This window comes from Rhinatrema bivittatum, chromosome 4, assembly GCF_901001135.1.
Source record: "Rhinatrema bivittatum chromosome 4, aRhiBiv1.1, whole genome shotgun sequence".
Classification (NCBI taxonomy): Eukaryota; Metazoa; Chordata; class Amphibia; order Gymnophiona; family Rhinatrematidae; genus Rhinatrema; species Rhinatrema bivittatum.
This window is the reverse complement of record NC_042618.1, coordinates 85,004,478-85,023,382: the sequence shown is the minus strand read 5'-3', so window position 1 is coordinate 85,023,382 and position 18,905 is coordinate 85,004,478. Positions and strand designations below refer to the sequence as shown.

The window sequence follows — 18,905 nt, the reverse complement described above, 5'->3', positions numbered from 1 at the left end:
CTGCTACCAAAAACGTTCAGAGACCCTAACCGCCACACCCAAGGCGCATCAGGTCCGTGCGATGGCTGCTTCAATTGCTCACCTGCACGATGTGCCTCTCCTGGACAATTGTAAGGCAGCCACATGGTCATCACTGCACATGTTCACATCCCACTACTGTTTTGGATATACAAGCTGCGGATGACGCATACATGGGGCAAACTTTTCTCGAAAAGAGCACCTCTACAGCACATCAAGCAGGCTCATAAGAACTGTCAATCTCTATTCTACTGTATTAAGCGCTTACCTCACTACATCATGGACACATTATTTAAGAACTGTGCTCAAAACTTCAGCTGAAGACTCCCAGACAGCATGGCTAATTCATGCTGCTTATCTATGGGAAAAGAGCAAGTTTGCTTACCGTAAACTGTGTTTTCCATAGATGATAGATGAATTAGCCATGTTACCCGCCCGCCTCTCCGGACAGTTCTGGCATTGCATATCGTCTTGCTTTGATACGGACTGAGGAGTCTCAGGGAAATGCGGGAAGATACAAGAAGGAACACCTCACTAAAAGACTTTGGTGATCTTAGAGAGCTCCGCCACCTAGTGGCACGGAGGACGTATCCAGACAGCATGGCTAATTCATCTATCTACGGAAAACACCGTTTATAGTAAGCAAACTTGCTCTTCCTGTTGGTTGAGAAATATGAATGGTTGACTGTTGATGATAATGTTCAAGTATAATCACTTTTGTCCACACTTTGGCTTTTCCAGAGAATGCAAGCGAGCTGATGGGGTGGGACCATATAACCATGATGTCAGCTTTTGCTCAGTCTCCATCTGCTGGCAGAGATGCATAACCCACTTGTTGGGATTCACCCGCTCTTATTAGAGGAAAGGAAATTCAGATATGTGGTAATTTCTTCTTTAAATGGGCTAAGGGGAATATAAAATATTTGGGTATTCATACAGGGACAAAGTGGAGTGACCTGTTTGATTGTAATTATACCCTCTTGATTAAAAATATTGTTAATGATTTGGAGAAGTGGGAATGGATTGAGCTACCATGCTTTGGATGCTTGCCCGCATTATCTGTTCCAGACATTGCCTATCTTGATACCTAATGATATGCTGAAAATATGGCAGAGGAAAAGTTTTGACTTTATTTGATAAAAAGAGACCACCTAGGCTTGCACGAAAAGTAATATTTCAGCCAAAAATGAGAGGAGGTTTGGGGGCTGCAAACATTGCTTCACAGATGAGAGCCCCGGTAGATAGACATAGAAAGAAAGATATTAAGTTGAGGGTAAAGTTGAACAAACCATGGTGGGAGATATGCTCTTATTTGAAATGATTGGAGACCTTTAACAATAATTCCACTCACTATCTCATTTTCTCTGCAACTAAGGACCGTTGACATGATCAGTTGGTGGGACAGAGACATTACTTTTAAAGCTCTGAACTACATCATAATGTTGATTTTTTTTTTTTTTTTTTCCTGGTCTTGAGAGGATACAATACCAGACCGGGTGCGATAATGGATTACACTCGATGGAGCATTTGTGGGATGGTAAAGAGGTCAAAGGTTTTGAAAAATTGGGAGATAAATTGTACCCAAAGGCCAATAACTATTTTTTGTACTCCCAGACAAGGCATTTCTTAATGCAAGGCAAATTAGAGATTATCTGATAAAGGCAAGACTATATTTGAAGATATTGTAACTTAGCGGATTCCATAAAGGGCATCATTCCGAAAATATATAATTTATTGAATGACGATTTGTCCAAGAACCCAGCTCATATAATTGAATGGGAGAGAGATATTGGTATGGAAATAATAGAAGATGAGTGGGACCTTTCATTCTTGCACACTAGCAAATGCTTCATTTCCTCATCTGTACTTGAAAATAGTTATAAGGTTCTCTTGCACTAGTATCTCACACCTGAAAACTACACAAGGTTTTTCTAAATGTAAATGGTAATTGTTGGAGAGGTTGTGGGAATTCAGGTCTGTTCTACCATATGTAGTGGTTGTGTCCCATTATTTCAGTATTTTGGGGCAATTTTTATTCTTTTCTTGGGAAAAGTAGTAGGGTTAAACTTAACGTCTCCCAAACATGCTTTGTTAAACATTCCCTCAGGGTATGGTAATCAGCACACACAAACATTATTACAACCATTACCTAGTGGTTAGAGCAGTGGGCTACGAACCAGGAGAGCAGGGTTTGAGTCCCGCTGTCGCTCCTTGTGACCTTGGGCAAGTCACTTTACCCTCCATTGCCTCAGGTACAAACTTAGACTGTAAGCCCTCTGGGGATAAGGAAATATCACATCGGTTTACATTCAGGTACTGTAGGTATCTCAGATCAAATGTCAGTATATAAAAAATATGGAAAACTCCTGAAGGACCTTCAATGGCAGCATTCTCTAGGTGTATTGATTGCATATATATCATCCACGTTTAATTAGCACTATGTTTATAGTTACTACTTTGCTTATAGTTATGTACCATATCTTACAATATTATGCAACCAATTGTTCCATGTAACTGTTACTCATTATCTTTTAACTACACTATTCCATGTAAACCGATAGGATGTACAAATGGTTATCGGTATATAAAAACCTTTAAATAAATATAGGTTTACATGATTACTGCATCTAGGAATCACAAGATTTCCAAATTTGAGAAGATATGGTCACAATATATTCAATGGAAAAAGGATCAGACTTCCCATTATGATTGATTCTTAGGGTTGATAGCAAGTTGGTCTTATATTTTATTTTATACTATTTGCAATGTATTGATGGACGAGTCTTTGTACAATTGATATTTTTGGAACCTTCAGATGTTTTAGGATTAGTTATAATGACAATACTTGATATTGGAAGCTCCCTCTTATTTTGGAGGGGTACGGTAATGGGCTAAGGGTTATTATGAGAAATAACTTTTGTGTGTTGTGTTGCGTTGCGAAAGGCGGCCTTGAAAGGCCTTGCATTCTGCTGCGTAGACAGTCAGAACGGCCTCTTAAGGCCTTGCATTCTGTTACATTCGGGTTGTTTTAGTGTGCCCTTGGGCCTCAGCCCGACCCCAGACGGATCCAGGACCGAACCGAGGGTTGACGGCATGTTCCAGTATGGCTGACGATTTTACCCTCCGCCAGGCCTGCAAGCTCCCAAGGCCAACAACAGATGATGTTGGAAGTTGAATGGTCCTCCGACCTTTCCGAGCCCTTTCAGACCTGCCGCTTGGATCGGCATGGAGCAGCAGGCCTGGCCTGAGGTCGAGGGCAGACGGGCCTTGACACGAAGACATGACAGCAGGATCGATGCAACGGCATCGTGGACGAGGACTTGACACCAAGGCTGATGCAGACGGCATCAGAGACGAAGGCTGGCACTAGACAAGTCACCAAGGTAGCTGAAGACATGACACCAGGGTCGATGCGACGGCATCGCGGACGAACATAAGAACATAAGAAAATGCCATACTGGGTCAGACCAAGGGTCCATCAAGCCCAGCATCCTGTTTCCAACAGTGGCCAATCCAGGCCATAAGAACCTGGCAAGTACCCAAAAACTAAGTCTATTCCATGTAACCATTACTAATGGCAGTGGCTATTCTCTAAGTGAACTTAATAGCAGGTAATGGACTTCTCCTCCAAGAACTTATCCAATCCTTTTTTAAACACAGCTATACTAACTGCACTAACCACATTCTCTGGCAACAAATTCCAGAGTTTAATTGTGCGTTGAGTAAAAAAGAACTTTCTCCGATTAGTTTTAAATGTGCCCCATGCTAACTTCATGGAGTGCCCCCTAGTCTTTCTACTATCCGAAAGAGTAAATAACCGATTCACATCTACCCGTTCTAGACCTCTCATGATTTTAAACACCTCTATCATATCCCCCCTCAGTCGTCTCTTCTCCAAGCTGAAAAGTCCTAACCTCTTTAGTCTTTCCTCATAGGGGAGTTGTTCCATTCCCCTTATCATTTTGGTAGCCCTTCTCTGTACCTTCTCCATCGCAATTATATCTTTTTTGAGATGCGGCGACCAGAATTGTACACAGTATTCAAGGTGCGGTCTCACCATGGAGCGATACAGAGGCATTATGACATTTTCCGTTTTATTCATCATTCCTTTTCTAATAATTCCCAACATTCTGTTTGCTTTTTTGACTGCCGCAGCACACTGAACCGACGATTTCAATGTGTTATCCACTATGACACCTAGATCTCTCTCTTGGGTTGTAGCACCTAATATGGAACCCAACATCGTGTAATTATAGCATGGGTTATTTTTCCCTATATGCATCACCTTGCACTTATCCACATCAAATTTCATCTGCCATTTGGATGCCCAATTTTCCAGTCTCACAAGGTCTTCCTGCAATTTATCACAATCTGCTTGTGATTTAACTACTCTGCACAATTTTGTGTCATCTGCAAATTTGATTATCTCACTCGTCGTATTTCTTTCCAGATCATTTATAAATATATTGAACAGTAAGGGTCCCAACACAGAACCCTGAGGTACTCCACTGTCCACTCCCTTCCACTGAGAAAATTGCCCATTTAATCCTACTCTCTGTTTCCTGTCTTTTAGCCAGTTTGCAATCCACGAAAGGACATCGCCACCTATCCCATGACTTTTTACTTTTCCTAGAAGCCTCTCATGAGGAACTTTGTCAAACGCCTTCTGAAAATCCAAGTATACTATATCTACCGGTTCACCTTTATCCACATGTTTATTAACTCCTTCAAAAAAGTGAAGCAGATCTGTGAGGCAAGACTTGCCCTGGGTAAAGCCATGCTGACTTTGTTCCATTAAACCATGTCTTTCTATATGTTCTGTGATTTTGATGTTTATAACACTTTCCACTATTTTTCCTGGCACTGAAGTCAGGCTAACCGGTCTGTAGTTTCCCAGATCGCCCCTGGAGCCCTTTTTAAATATTGGGGTTACATTTGCTATCCTCCAGTCTTCAGGTACAATGGATGATTTTAATGATAAGTTACAAATTTTTACTAATAGGTCTGAAATTTCATTTTTTAGTTCCTTCAGAACTCTGGGGTGTATACCATCCGGTCCAGGTGATTTACTACTCTTCAGTTTGTCAATCAGGCCTACCACATCTTCTAGGTTCACCGTGATTTGATTCAGTCCATCTGAATCATTACCCATGAAAACCTTCTCCATTACGGGTACCTCCCCAACATCCTCTTCAGTAAACACCGAAGCAAAGAAATCATTTAATCTTTCCGCGATGGCCTTATCTTCTCTAAGTGCCCCTTTAACCCCTCGATCATCTAACGGTCCAACTGACTCCCTCACAGGCTTTCTGCTTCGGATATATTTAAAAAAGTTTTTACTGTGAGTTTTTGCCTCTACAGCCAACTTCTTTTCAAATTCTCTCTTAGCCTGTCTTATCAATGTCTTACATTTAACTTGCCAATGTTTATACTTTATCCTATTTTCTTCTGTTGGATCCTTCTTCCAATTTTTGAATGAAGATCTTTTGGCTAAAATAGCTTCTTTCACCTCCCCTTTTAACCATGCCGGTAATCATTTTGCCGCCTTTCCACCTTTCTTAATGTGTGGAATACATCTGGACTGTGCTTCTAGAATGGTATTTTTTAACAATGACCACGCCTCTTGGACATTTTTTAATTTTGTAGCTGCTCCTTTCAGTTTTTTTCTAACAATTTTTCTCATTTTATCAAAGTTTCCCTTTTGAAAGTTTAGCACGAGAGCCTTGGATTTGCACACTGTTCCTTTTCCAGTCATTAAATCAAATTTGATCATATTATGATCACTATTGCCAAGTGGCCCCACCACCGTTACCTCTCTCACCAAGTCCTGTGCTCCACTGAGAATTAGATCTAAAATTGCTCCCTCTCTCGTCGGTTCCTGAACCAATTGCTCCATAAAGCTATCATTTATTCCATCCAGGAACGTTATCTCTCTAGCGTGACCCGATGATACATTTACCCAGTCTATATTGGGGTAATTGAAGTCTCCCATTATTACTGCACTACCAATTTGGTTAGCTTCCCTAATTTCTCTTAGCATTTCACTGTCCATCTCACCATCTTGACCAGGTGGACGGTAGTATACCCCTATCACTGTAGTCTTCCCTGATACACAAGGGATTTCTACCCATAAAGATTCAATTTTGTATTTAGTCTCATGCAGGATGTTTATCCTGTTGGACTCTATGCCATCCCGGACATAAAGCGCCACACCTCCTCCCGACTGCTCCTCTCTGTCATTGCGATATAATTTGTACCCCGGTATAGCACTGTCCCATTGGTTATCCTCTTTCCACCATGTCTCTGAGATGCCAATTAAGTCTATGTCATCATTTACTGCTATACATTCTAGTTCTCCCATCTTACTTCTTAGACTTCTGGCATTAGCATACAAACATTTCAAAGTTTGTTTTTTGATTGTATTTTTATTCTGCTTTTTAATTGATAGGGATAAGTTAGAATTTTTTAGCTCAGGTGAGTTTTTAGTTACAGGCACTTGGACTACTTTTCTAATTATTGGAACCTCACTGTCGGGATGCCCTAATTCTAATGCATCATTAGTATCCTTTAAAGATACATCTCTCCGAACCATGCGCTGCTGAGCGACTGTCGGCTTTCCCCTTTGTTCTAGTTTAAAAGCTGCTCTATCTCCTTTTTAAAGGTTTGCGCCAGCAGTCTGGTTCCACCCTGGTTAAGGTGGAGCCCATCCCTTCGGAAGAGACTCCCCCTTCCCCAAAAGGTTCCCCAGTTCCTAACAAAACTGAATCCCTCTTCCTTGCACCATAGTCTCATCCACGCATTGAGACTCCGGAGCTCTGCCTGCCTCTGGTGACCTGCGCGTGGAACAGGGAGCATTTCAGAGAATGCTACCCTGGAGGTTCTGGATTTAATCTTTCTACCTAAGAGCCTAAATTTGGCTTCCAGAACCTCCCTCCCACATTTTCCTATGTCGTTGGTGCCCACGTGTACCACGACAGCCGGCTCCTCCCCAGCACTGTCTAAAATCCTATCTAGGTGACGCGTGAGGTCCGCCACCTTCGCACCAGGTAGGCATGTTACCAGGCGATCCTCACGCCCACCCGCCACCCAGCTATCTACATTCCTAATAATCGAATCACCAACTATGACGGCCGACCTAACCCTTCCCTCCTGGGCAGTAGGCCTTGGGGAGATATCCTCAGTGCGAAAGGACAATGCATCACCTAGAGAGCAGGTCCTTGCTACAGGATCCTTTCCTGCTACATCTGGTTGGTGCTCTCCCATTATGAGACCTTCTTCCTCCAAGGCAGCACCAGGGCTGCCAGTCTGAAGTTGGGACTGGACTACTATGTCCCTGAAGGTCTCATCTATATACCTCTCTGTCTCCCTCAGCTCCTCCAGGTCTGCCACTCTAGCCTCCAGAGATCGGACTCGTTCTCTGAGAGCCAGGAGCTCTTTGCATCGCATGCACATGTACAACTTCTCACCGGTGGGTAAAAAATCATACATGTGACACTCGATGCAAAAGACTGGGAAGCCCCCCTCTTGCTGCTGGACTGCTGCCTTCATCTCAATTTTGATCAGTTCCTAGTTAAGTTTTAGGTTGCTATGGGAGTAGGAATGTGTCTAAGTTCCTTTAAATGTATTAGTGAATTCACTATATGTCTGGTAGTGGCCTACTGGGGTCTGATCGAATTCTCAATAAAGTTTTTGTTGATGGGGTTTGTTTTTTTTTGTGCAAGTGGCACCTGCCTATAAATTAAGGGATGAGCTTGGGGTGGGTGGCCGAGGGGTGGGAGGGTTGGGAATTACAAACAGTCTAACTTTAGTTAGTCAGCCTGAGTGACTCACTGCTCCCTTGATTAACAAATGTTGTTCTCTATTCAAACCTAATCACACTACCTCAACACCTTTCCAAGGTGAGTAACTGAGCTGAACTATTCAACTTTTTTACTTTGGTATATACTGCTCCTAGCTTATTTCTAGCTTCTGGCTACTTTTTTGTGGGGGGTTTTTTTTTTGTGTTTTTTTTTTTTGTTTTTCAATACAATGCACTCAGTTATTTATTAAATAAAACACTTAGCTCTTTAAAAGTCTGGAGGACACTTTAATAGTCAGGCAGACTTTTAAAAAATAAACACACTACCTACTGCTACCTTATTGACTGACTAAATACAAACAGTCTAACTTGTTTATTTATTCACTGCCAACCTACTGCTACCTTATTGACTGACTAAAAATACAAACAGTCTAACTTGTGTATTTACTGCTTACCTACTGCTACCTTATTGACTGACTATTTAAAAATGCAAACAGTCTAACTTGTTTTATTCACTGACTGACTATTAAAGGCACAAACACACAAACACACTAAATAATATTTCCAAATAGTTAACTTTGCCCCAATACTTTGCCCCAATACTTTTAAAAAAGTCAATGTCCCAAGCAAAAATTTACTGATTCCTTTTAGCCACCTGCAAGGTGATCCTCTCCTCTCAGTGTTTCCACTGGAATGTGGGTTACTGAGCTCTTTCCTTCTAATTTATAATGTGCTTTGATTCCTTTCAGCCACCAGCAAGGTGATCCTCTCCTCTCAGTGTTTCCACTGGAATGTTATTTTTGGGAATGTGCATTACATATTTATATTTTGTTCTTTCTTCAGTATTCCACTGTTCAGAATTTAGTTTCTCAGGTTTTCCATTTTATTTTTGTCCGCATTTTGCCTAATTTGTAGTCCTTTATTCTGTATTAGGTAAGGGTCAGTCTATGGTTCTGCATGTGTAATTGAGGTGCAGTATTTCTACTGGTATGCAGTTTTCTGTAAGGCTTTGTTGCAGTACAGCTTGTTCTGTTAACCCCAGTAGGTTGGGTGGACACCAAGGGGTCCAGAAGACCATGGAGCTGATCGCATGCCAATACCAGTGGCACTAGGACATCCGGGCATATTTTATTTTATTTATTTATTTATTTAGGGTTTTTCTATACCGGCATTCGTGGTTAGAAACCACATCATGCCGGTTTACTTATAACATAGGGGGTGTGAACGAAATAACAGAACATAAACAAGTGCAGAGATAACTTGAAGTTACAATATAACAAGGGTCATATAACTGGGGAGAGAATTAGAGAAAGATAACCGAGTAGTTAATATTAATAATTTACATTATATTGTGAAGTCTCTTATATGATGTTGCTGTCCTTCAATTGGGGTCTGGGAAGGCTTGCTTAAATAGCCAAGTCTTAAGCCTTTTTCTGAAAGTAGGTAGGCATGGTTCTTGTCTCAAATCCGGCAGAATAGAATTCCATATTGAAGGTCCAGCTGTGGAAAAGGCTCGGTCTCTAAAGGTTAGGTGGTGAGTGGTTTTGGTTTGGGGAACTTGGAGTGATCCTTTGTAGGCTTCTCTGATGGGTCTGGTGGATGTGTGTAGTTTGAGTGGTATTTGAAGATCGAGCGTTGTTTGGTGGTGGATAGCCTTATAGATGATAGTGATGGATTTGTAGATAATTCTGAAGTGTATTGGCAACCAGTGCAAGCTCTTGAGAGTGGGAGAGATGTGATCTCTTCTCCTAGTGTTGGTCAGGATTCTTATATGTAGATTCATGCCCTAACTGTGTTTGCAACAAGCCGTCTCATTAGCACCCATGGGGTCTTCTCCAAGCTCTGCCAGTACCAGAGCCATGGACTCGTACAGCCACCGACTTCATCACGATCCTTCCCACATCGGAGGGCCATACAGTTATCTGGGTTGTTGTGGAGCACACTTCATTCCTTTGTCTGCTGAGGGCAGTAAAGATAATCTTGCTTACCATTTCTTTAAAGAAGTCTTCTGTTTACATGGGATACCTGGCGGGGGGGGGGGGGGTACAGTTGACCTCAAAGTTCTGGAGGAACCTCTGAAATAAACTCAATGTGTCCCTCAACTTCTCTTCTGCTTATCACCCCCAATCTAATACCAGACTCTGAAAGCCTTCCTTCAGAGCTGCAGAACGGCTAGGCCCAGTTACTGGCATGGCTGGAATTTTATGATCTTCAGGGTCCTCTCCCTTCATCCATGGCAACAGCAGCAGCCATTCAAACAGCAGTCATTTTCTGGAACTTTGCGAAAGACATCTTCAACTCCTCCTTAAGGATGAGTGCCGACAAGAGGAGGTGCTCTGGTTTGGTTAAGCATGCGGAACTTGCACTCCATTAAATTCATTCCCTGTTTGGTCTCTAACCCATCCTGAGACATATTGGAACTTAAGCTACCTCCACGTTTCTTTACTGAAGGCTGTGGTCCTTAAGTGGAGGGACAGGTCCTCAGACCCCAACTTAGAATTTGAAGTGCACAAAACTTTGGACACTAAGCAACAAGGTAAACTGCACTATCTGATCGCCTGGAAGGGATATGGTCCTGAAGAAAACTCCTGGGTGGCAGATCTTTCTGTGTAAATCCAAGCCTAGAGGCCAGGGGGGGAACTGTAACACCTCCCTCCTCTGATATGCTGCTTCCAAGAAACATAGCTGAGCTTCCTGCAGTTCCTGAGCCCTTTTATAGTGCCTGATGGCTTGACTTCCTGTGACATGCACAAGTGCCATCGCATCCTGCCTACTATAAAGGGAAGCTCAGAGCCACCTTCCAGTGACTTCACAACAGGTCTGCAGTGCTAGTTGTTTCTGCGTGTTCCTGGTTTTGTTTGTGTATTCTTGCCCTGCCATGTTCCAGTCTTGTCTGCTCCTGTGTACCCTATTGTGTTTCTCCCCGTGGCCTGATTTCTTTTTGTCCTGATCTCAGCCTGGATCTTAACTTTGCTTTGCTCTCCTCCTGCCTTGACCTCAGCCTGATCCTTCAGACTGCTTTGCTCTCTGCCTGCCCCAGTCTCAGCCCGGCCACTGATCTTGCTTACTTCTACCTTCCTCATACATAGCCTTGAAAGCCCTGCAGGCTCAAGCAGAAAATATAGTCTTGTGGCGTATCAGCTGCTACCTATTAAGGTCTGTCTTGTGCTTGCACAAGATAAGTTTATACAACTTAATAGAAGTATGCCTGAACAGAAAACCAACATGGAGAAGGAAATCCCCAGAAGCCTCTGCTTTTCTGTAGCCTGCCTGGGCTGAATGGACTCTGAGTGACTTATAGAATGTCCCTGGATATCTGTAGAGGCAGGCAAGCTGGCACCAGACAGGTGATGTCTATTCATAGAGTCACAAAGAAGAAACCACAGGGGAGCTTCAGGCACTATTCTCAGGAGTTTGTAATCAAAACAGCTACAGACATGTTGATTGTCTTGACCAGTAAGATTTTAACAGAACAAAGAACTATCTCGACAGCCATGGTAAATGGGCTACAAGTCCTGGGTAAAATAATCAGGGCAAGTTAGGGATGATGTTATCATGCAGTTGACATTACAACTTATGTAAATGATCCTTTGGGCAGTCACGCAAATCTCTAGAACCTTCTCCAGAATTGAATGTTATCTGTAAAAGAAGAGTCACTTCCTGTATACGAAGAGATGCTGGTCAGTTTGTCAGACAAAGGGCATCCATTACCCAGCATCTCCCGAGAATACTTATACTGATTAATAAAAAGAAATTATACTGTCTACTGAGTCTAAGTGTTCTTGTATCCCTGGCCATAAGCATAGAGTGTGCTTTACAATAGTAGCCCAAGGGCTCACTACCCCCACTTCGTGACACTTTGTTCTCCCTGAACACCCCTTTTGCTCCTTATCTAGTGGCCCATCTAACTCCCTCACAGGCTTTTTGCTTCAAATGTACTTGAGAAAGGGTAACATCACTGACCGCGCACTCCTGCCTCATGATCCAGGTCCTGCTGCTGAATCCTGTGATCTGTTGAGGTTCTTCAGCATGACTCTCTGCTCTTCATTCCCCATCCTGGGGCACTCAACTGAAGAACAGGAAGGCACCTTAGCAACAGGTCTTCCTGTTCTTCAGTTTCTTCATAAGAACATAAAATGTGCCATACTGGGTCAGACCAAGGGTCCATCAAGCCCAGCATCCTGTTTCCAACAGTGGCTGTTCTTGCTTCTGATTAGTCATTGTGACCTTTCTTTGGAAGGGATGTCATTCATGCACTCTCATAATCCAGGCTTCTCAACAAGTTTAACCAAATCTCTTTAATCTAAATATGGTCATAGCAACCTCTTTGCCTAAGAAAACCATTATGATGCAATGCCAAGTATCATGTATTATAAATACCAGATTCTTAGATTTATTTGAAATATTAATCTACATCCTCATACAGTGAAACCAGTCCACCCATTTGCAGCAGTTCTGTTTTGGTAGAATTTAATTTTAACCTTTTCTTCCCCATCCAGCTGTTGATAGTCTTTATACATTCTTAAAGACTATACCATGTCTGTTCATGATGTTCTGCAAATACTTGATACAGTTGGATATCATCCATGTAAAGCTGGTATTTAATATTAAAGCTAGTGATTAATGGATATTCTTTCTCCAATACTGAGGTTTAATAGACTTTTTGGGTAATTGCCAGGTTCTTATGGCCTGGAATAGCCACTGTTGGAAACAGGATGTGGGGCTTGATGGACCCTTGGTCTGACCCAGTATGGCATGTTCTTAGGTTTGCTTTCGCTCTAGATTTAAAACTAGTAAATGTGGTATGTAGAAGAGGTCACCCTGGATTTTAATGATTCTCTCTCCTGTTTTCCTCTCCACTTTCCCAGCCCACAATACCCTTCCTGTTTGTTCTTTCAGTATAACACAAATCTGGGACCTCCATATTATATCCTGGTCGATACCAACTTTATCAACTTCTCAATTAAAGCAAAGCTGGACCTTGTTCAGTCAATGATGGACTGTCTTTATGCAAAGTGTAAGTATCTGTTCACTCTTCACGTCTTAGTTGTATTGCAAAAGACAAAGGTGAAACCTTATTGACCAAATTTACCATCAAGGAATGCTGTGATCTGAGGTTAAAATGTCTCTTGTGATTAATAAACAACAAAGAGTGAATGTCTTTGATCTCAGTGAAGAGCAGAGTCCATTAGCTGGCCAGACAATTGGGATTCCTGTTTGTAGGTGCCGGGAAGTGGTGTCGCACCTTACACATTCATTGTGGAGGTTTTGCTAATGGTAATAAGGGAACCACAGACTTTCCATGACTTAGGGAATTAGTGGGGTATGGGAGAATGACATTGTCTTACACACATAATGTAGGAGTAATGAAGAGGCATCAGACAGTTTTCATGGCAGGCAGGAAGAGGGAGGAGGCAAAGAGGGTTTGCCCTCACGAGCCTCTTCCTTTTATTGTACATTCATACAAAGGCAGATGATGTGTCATTACATGATTGGCTACTTTCTCATAGCAACAGAAGAGTCATTACACCATTGGCTTTGGCTCAGGGGGTGTGCACGGATCATATCATTGGCTGCTGAAATCTATACCTCCTGACTTTGTCCTGCCTCTGACTAGGGAACACCCAGCCCCTCCCCCAGGAATTCAGGGCCAACAGGTATCCTTTCCCAGGCAGAGACTTAAGCACAAGTGATGCTTTTATTCAGGCAAATGTCAGGGAGAAGGGAAGTTAGTGTTTAAACCCTGATGAAATGGCTTGCTGGCAAGCGCATATTTCCCACATCTCACCCTTTCTGTTTTTGTTTAGGCAGCTCAGTAAAGCTTTAGACCCTTACTGAAATCTGTTATGTCTTGGTATGGGCTGGAAATAGGGGAAGAGGGATTATGGAGAGAAGAAAGCTGATTCGGCGTGGTGTGCCAGCCACCGATGAGCTTCTGAATCTCCATATCACCCAGAGCTGGTGCAGGTGGTGTGCCAACGCTGCAGGGCTCAAGATTCCCTATTAGGCATCTTACAAGACATCTTTATATCCGGGCTGAGAGCAAGGTTTCAATATGGATATGAGGTTGGGTATGCACTGAATACAGCATCACAGGCAAATAATTAAGACAATTACAGTAATTATAATAGAAATCACCCCTTTGAGACCAGAAATATCAGGGAGTCGACCATAGCCAGTCCCATGGAGAAGTAGGTATTCTGCCTGAAAATGGTGCATCAGCAACCATGGTTTCTATCTGCTCTATGGTATGTGTGAGGTTTGCTTTATAGTCTGATATGTACACACAGCAATGAGATCCAATTAATGCACAAACACCACCCTTTAAGGCTAAAATGGTTTCTAAGGTATAGCGGTTCTGTAATGCTACTTCTCTAATCTGAGAGACTTCTGTTGTGAGTAGTATTAATGCATGGACTGTCTGATTAAATATGGCAGTCGTCCAGTTAGCTAGGATGTGTAAGTCTCTGTAATTCATATCTGTCCCCATGGGGGGAAACAGGCTTCTAGCTACCTGAGTTTCTGTATACTTTTCTATGGGATTATTTATCACCTCCCTTTTGTTACGGAGCCTTGCTTTGGGTAAATTTTTGACTGCATAGTATGAGGGGAGGATGTAGCCTAAAGTGCATCTGTCTCTCCATCTTGGGGAAATGTACATATATGCTCTACACCCACATAACATCCATATGTTTCCTAACAGATTAGTGGACATGTCATTGGTTATATTTGGGCTATATAACTACAAAAGGTAAATCCTTCATCCCCTCTATACTTTCTGTACCTGCTTGGGTCTCCCACTGCACATCCTGAAATCTGCCAATTGTATACATATATGTGGTATAATTTTGTAAGTGTTCAGTGATTAATACAAAAGTTCAGTTACAATATGGATATTTCCCACCTGAAGTCCCTTTCCCATCCCCTGTATCATAGTCCCAACAAAGAGCGGCAGTCTCTTGAATACGGCTGCTGATGTGTAGTATGGTATTATTAACTGGAGAGTTAATGAAAACACCTCTCTGTAAAGGATAATTAGTCCATACTGTAAGGTTAAATGGTACAGCATGCATCAGTCGTTCTCCGCAGGCTTGGGTTGGCATGTGTGCGCAGATCCAACAGTCTGTTCGATTCAACAGGTGTGAAAAGTTCTGATTCGAGGATGTACATGTTGTCCTGTCAGAGTCCTTGTTCTGAAATCGCCATAGCTGGAGAAATAAGGCAAAGGATGAGGATGCAGAACACAATTGTTAATGAGTTGGCATTCAGGCAAGAAAAAGCGGCTAATAAGTTCTCTGGAGTTTTCTCAAGGCCTTGCTGTTCTAAGAGTTGTGCAGATTGGTTGGATAGGGCCTTGATCTGTCCCCAGGTCATGTGGTGCTGCTTTTTGCAAGGAGTCCAGTCTCTGTCCTTCTGAGGGCTGTGGAGGCTCAGGGAGAAGTTGGGGATCGGGTCCTGTAGACCTGGACACCTTTCCATCTCTCCACGGCTTGATACCTGTGGAAGCAAGCAGAGAAACATATCCTCGTCCCTTTGATAAGGGGACGGGACCGTACCAGACATTAAATATTCTATACAAAACTGATGGCTGTGGGTGACTAACCCTAGTCCCATAATGATTACTCATGGCTGTGTTCTTATGTGAACCTGATATGTTTAGATGATTTAAACAATACTTTGTTCAGGGGGAAAAGCCTACTTTGTTCAGGGGGAAAATCCAGAGGCAATCCCCCCTTCTTTCTTTTTGTTTGGTCCAGAGCTCTTAAGCGTATGGTTGGCTCTCTCCACAATGGTTTGCCCTGTGGTGTTGTAGGGGATGCCAAATAAGTATTTAATATTCGATTATTGACAAAATTCATGTAAAGGAATGGCTGCAGTAAGCAGAGCCATTTTTAGTTTTCAGAACGTAACCCCATTATAAAGAAAGTTTTAATGCAGTGATCAATTTTCATTCAGTAAAATAGCAATAAATGTAAATTAATCATTTAAAGGAAAAGTCATTTGCTGTAAGCTGAATCAAATGACAAGTATATTAGACATTACATTAAACATATGTTACACAAGACTGACATATATTCATTCATCTTGCAAATATTAATTTACACAAAACTGACACATATTCATCCATCCTGCAAATATTTCTTGCATCAAGACAGACAACAGATAACACATAATATGAGCTAAAAATCTTATCAAAAAGTTATCAAAAACAAAATTAGATCAAGGATCAAAAGTCAAAAGGTGTTAGAAAAATGTTAAAATAAACTGCAAAGTGTCATCTTCACATCTCCTCATGGCAGGAAGGCTGTAAATCTGGAAAATATTAAAAACTGGCATACAGCAAAAAATTACTAAGGTAAGGATTAAAGTGAAATTCTTACTTTTTTAACCTTGGAGAATCAATTCTATCATTCAATTTAATAAAATCAATTTGGATTTGCAAGAAAAGGTTTGGGAGGGATTGCTTTAGATGTAGCAACCTCTGTCAGTAAAAATTATAAGGTTCAGAATTCTGTAAAAATTTGTGAAAAAGAAAATAAAACTGAAGTTTCCTTAAGACATGAGGACCGCAGATCTGAAAAATAAAAACTATTATACAACAGAATTATTAAAACAATAATATAATATAACTTGTAGAATAACATAGCGCCTCCTAGTGGAGACCCCATCATTACTTTATAGATTGCAACTATTGTTCCAGGTTGCAATCAATAATACTCTGAGCTTACTTTCAATGTGGAATATCAGAATAGAATTTCTTCTTATAATTATTAGAATAGGAAATTAAACACGCTGTTTGCTCAGCTCTGTCTGCTGCATGCTAAAGTGACTGTAACTACTATTAATCTGTCTGAGTTATAACATATATAAACTAGAGAGAGAAACTGCAGTACTAAGTCCAGTTTTTTTTCTTTTTTTCAAAAGTTCTCCCTCCCTCCCCCATGAGTGGCTAGCAAGAGTTACAGAAAAGGGGGGGAGGAGCAGTGTTTCTCAAAAGAAAAGAACTGCACCCAAGGAATTAATCCTTCAGTCAATAGGAACTTAAAGATAGCATTGTTTAACAAATCAACCAGAGACAATGGCTTGGCAGGGACTTGCTGATTCCTTGCAGGCAGATACTATTTTTTTTTAAAAATCTGTGCGCTGGCAATTCAAGCAATTGCTTATAAACTTAAATCTCAGAGAAATGGAGTCATTTTAAATGTGAGCCAAATAAACTTTGCAAAAGGGAAATTTTCACATGTAATTTATACAGCAATTGTTCAAATCTCAGCACAGTTCCAACACAAGGCTATGCATTCACTTTGTGGGGGAAAATACTCTCAAAGTATGCAGATTTTTTGTAACTGAATTTCAAATAGAAACTACTCCTTAAGTATGCAGTCCCTCTGCAACTGAACATCGAAGACCAGGAGAAACCATTTTTTCCAAATTTGTACTGTCTGCACAGTTACTTTGCCTAATCTGGTCTGCAAGAGGTCATTGAAGTGTATAATTAAATCAATTTTTTCATAGTGATATTTTCTTTGCTTGTAACGCATGAGTCTAATTAAATCCTTTTTTTCATATTGATATTTTCTTTGCTTGTAACGCAGGAGTGTAGCTGCTTGGCCCAAGGTCTTACACGCTGATTTCTTTGAAGACCTGTGGGCATAGTCACTGCACATGGCACTTGCTGCCACACCCAGCTCTTTAATCCCCTTTGTGGTGGGGGAAGGGGGTTGCAGGCAAGATGGAGGAAGGCTAGTTTTTCTGACCTCAGTGTTTTCTATTTCCTGGGGTCTTTTCTCTGAGGTGGATGCAGAGGAAGCCACAGGAGCCATGTGAGTGTGTGTCTCCAGATGTTCTATTTCATTTTCTGTCCCCCTTTGTTCATGGTTCTTTTCTGGGATGGGGAAGGCTTGAAGTCCTTCTAATAATTCTGTTTCTGTAAGGTTTCTTTCTGCAGTTTCTGCTGAAATTCAATGCTAATCGCCCCACCCAGGCCAGGTGGTGGCTCTATTGTTTATTTATTTATTTAAAAACTTTTATATACCGGTATTAGTATGCATACATCATACCGGTTTACAATGTAACTTTAAAGGTAGAAATTACAATGAACAGGGAGGGCGAACAAGGAGGAGTATACAAAGAGCAGGAGGTGGAGGAATTAAAGCAATAAATAAAAACTGCAACGGACTATTTACAGGAAAATACAAGGCGTAGGCAAGATACTTGCAGAAGTCGGTGTACTTAATCAGGGTAGGCTTGTCGGAAGAGCCATGTTTTAAGTTTTTTTCTGAACTTGGCGTAACATGGCTCTAGCCTGAGAGTGGTAGGGAGGGCGTTCCATTGTTTAGGGCCTGCAATGGATAGTGCACGGTCCCTAGTAGAGGAGAGGTGGGCTTTTTTCAAAGGGGGAATGGAGAGGGTGCCTTTGTTGACAGTGCGAGTGGGTCGTTCAGTGCGTATAGGACGAAAGGGTTCATCCAACCAATTGGAATTGTGCGAGTGGATGGACTTGTGCACTATGGTTAGAATTTTGAAGAGAATTCGGGATGCGATGGGGAGCCAGTGGAGTTCTTTGAGTATTGGGGTAATGTGATCAGCTTTCCTTGAGTTGGTGATGACCCTGGCGATGGCATTCTGGAGCATTTGTAAGGGCTTGGTGGTGGAGGAGGGTAGGCCAAGGAAGAGGGCATTACAGTAGTCCAGCTTTGAGGAAAGGGTGGCTTGGACGACGGTGCGGAAGTCATGATAGTGGAGGAGGGGTCTGAGTTTCTTCAGGATGTGAAGCTTGAAGAAACCTTCTTTGAGGATGGAGTTGATCTGTTTTTTGAGATTGAGTTGTTGATCTATGATAACCCCAAGGTCTCTTACTGTGGGTTGGGGTGTTATGACGTTGAAAGCTGGATCGTTGGAGATCGGTGGTTTGGGAGGGAGGTGAGGAGAGATAAGGAGCAGCTCTGTTTTGGAGGAGTTTAGAGCGAGGTGGATGTTGGTGAGGAAGTCATTGATGTTGGCAAGACATGTGTTCCAGAAGGCAAGGGCATCTGAGAGAGAGTTGTGAATGGGAATGACGATTTGAACGTCATCTGCATAGAGGTAG

At 41.9% G+C, this 18,905-nt stretch overlaps 1 protein-coding gene across 1 annotated transcript in view; it reads left to right on the top strand.

Annotated features, from left to right (window-relative positions):
- Nucleotides 1-18,905, top strand: part of FCF1 (FCF1 rRNA-processing protein) — a 75,832-nt gene that overhangs the window by 20,194 nt on the left and 36,733 nt on the right. The window contains exon 4 of the mRNA XM_029598431.1: nt 12,685-12,833. Coding sequence (XP_029454291.1) covers nt 12,685-12,833 — 149 coding nt within the window. The remainder of the gene's footprint in view (nt 1-12,684; nt 12,834-18,905) is intronic.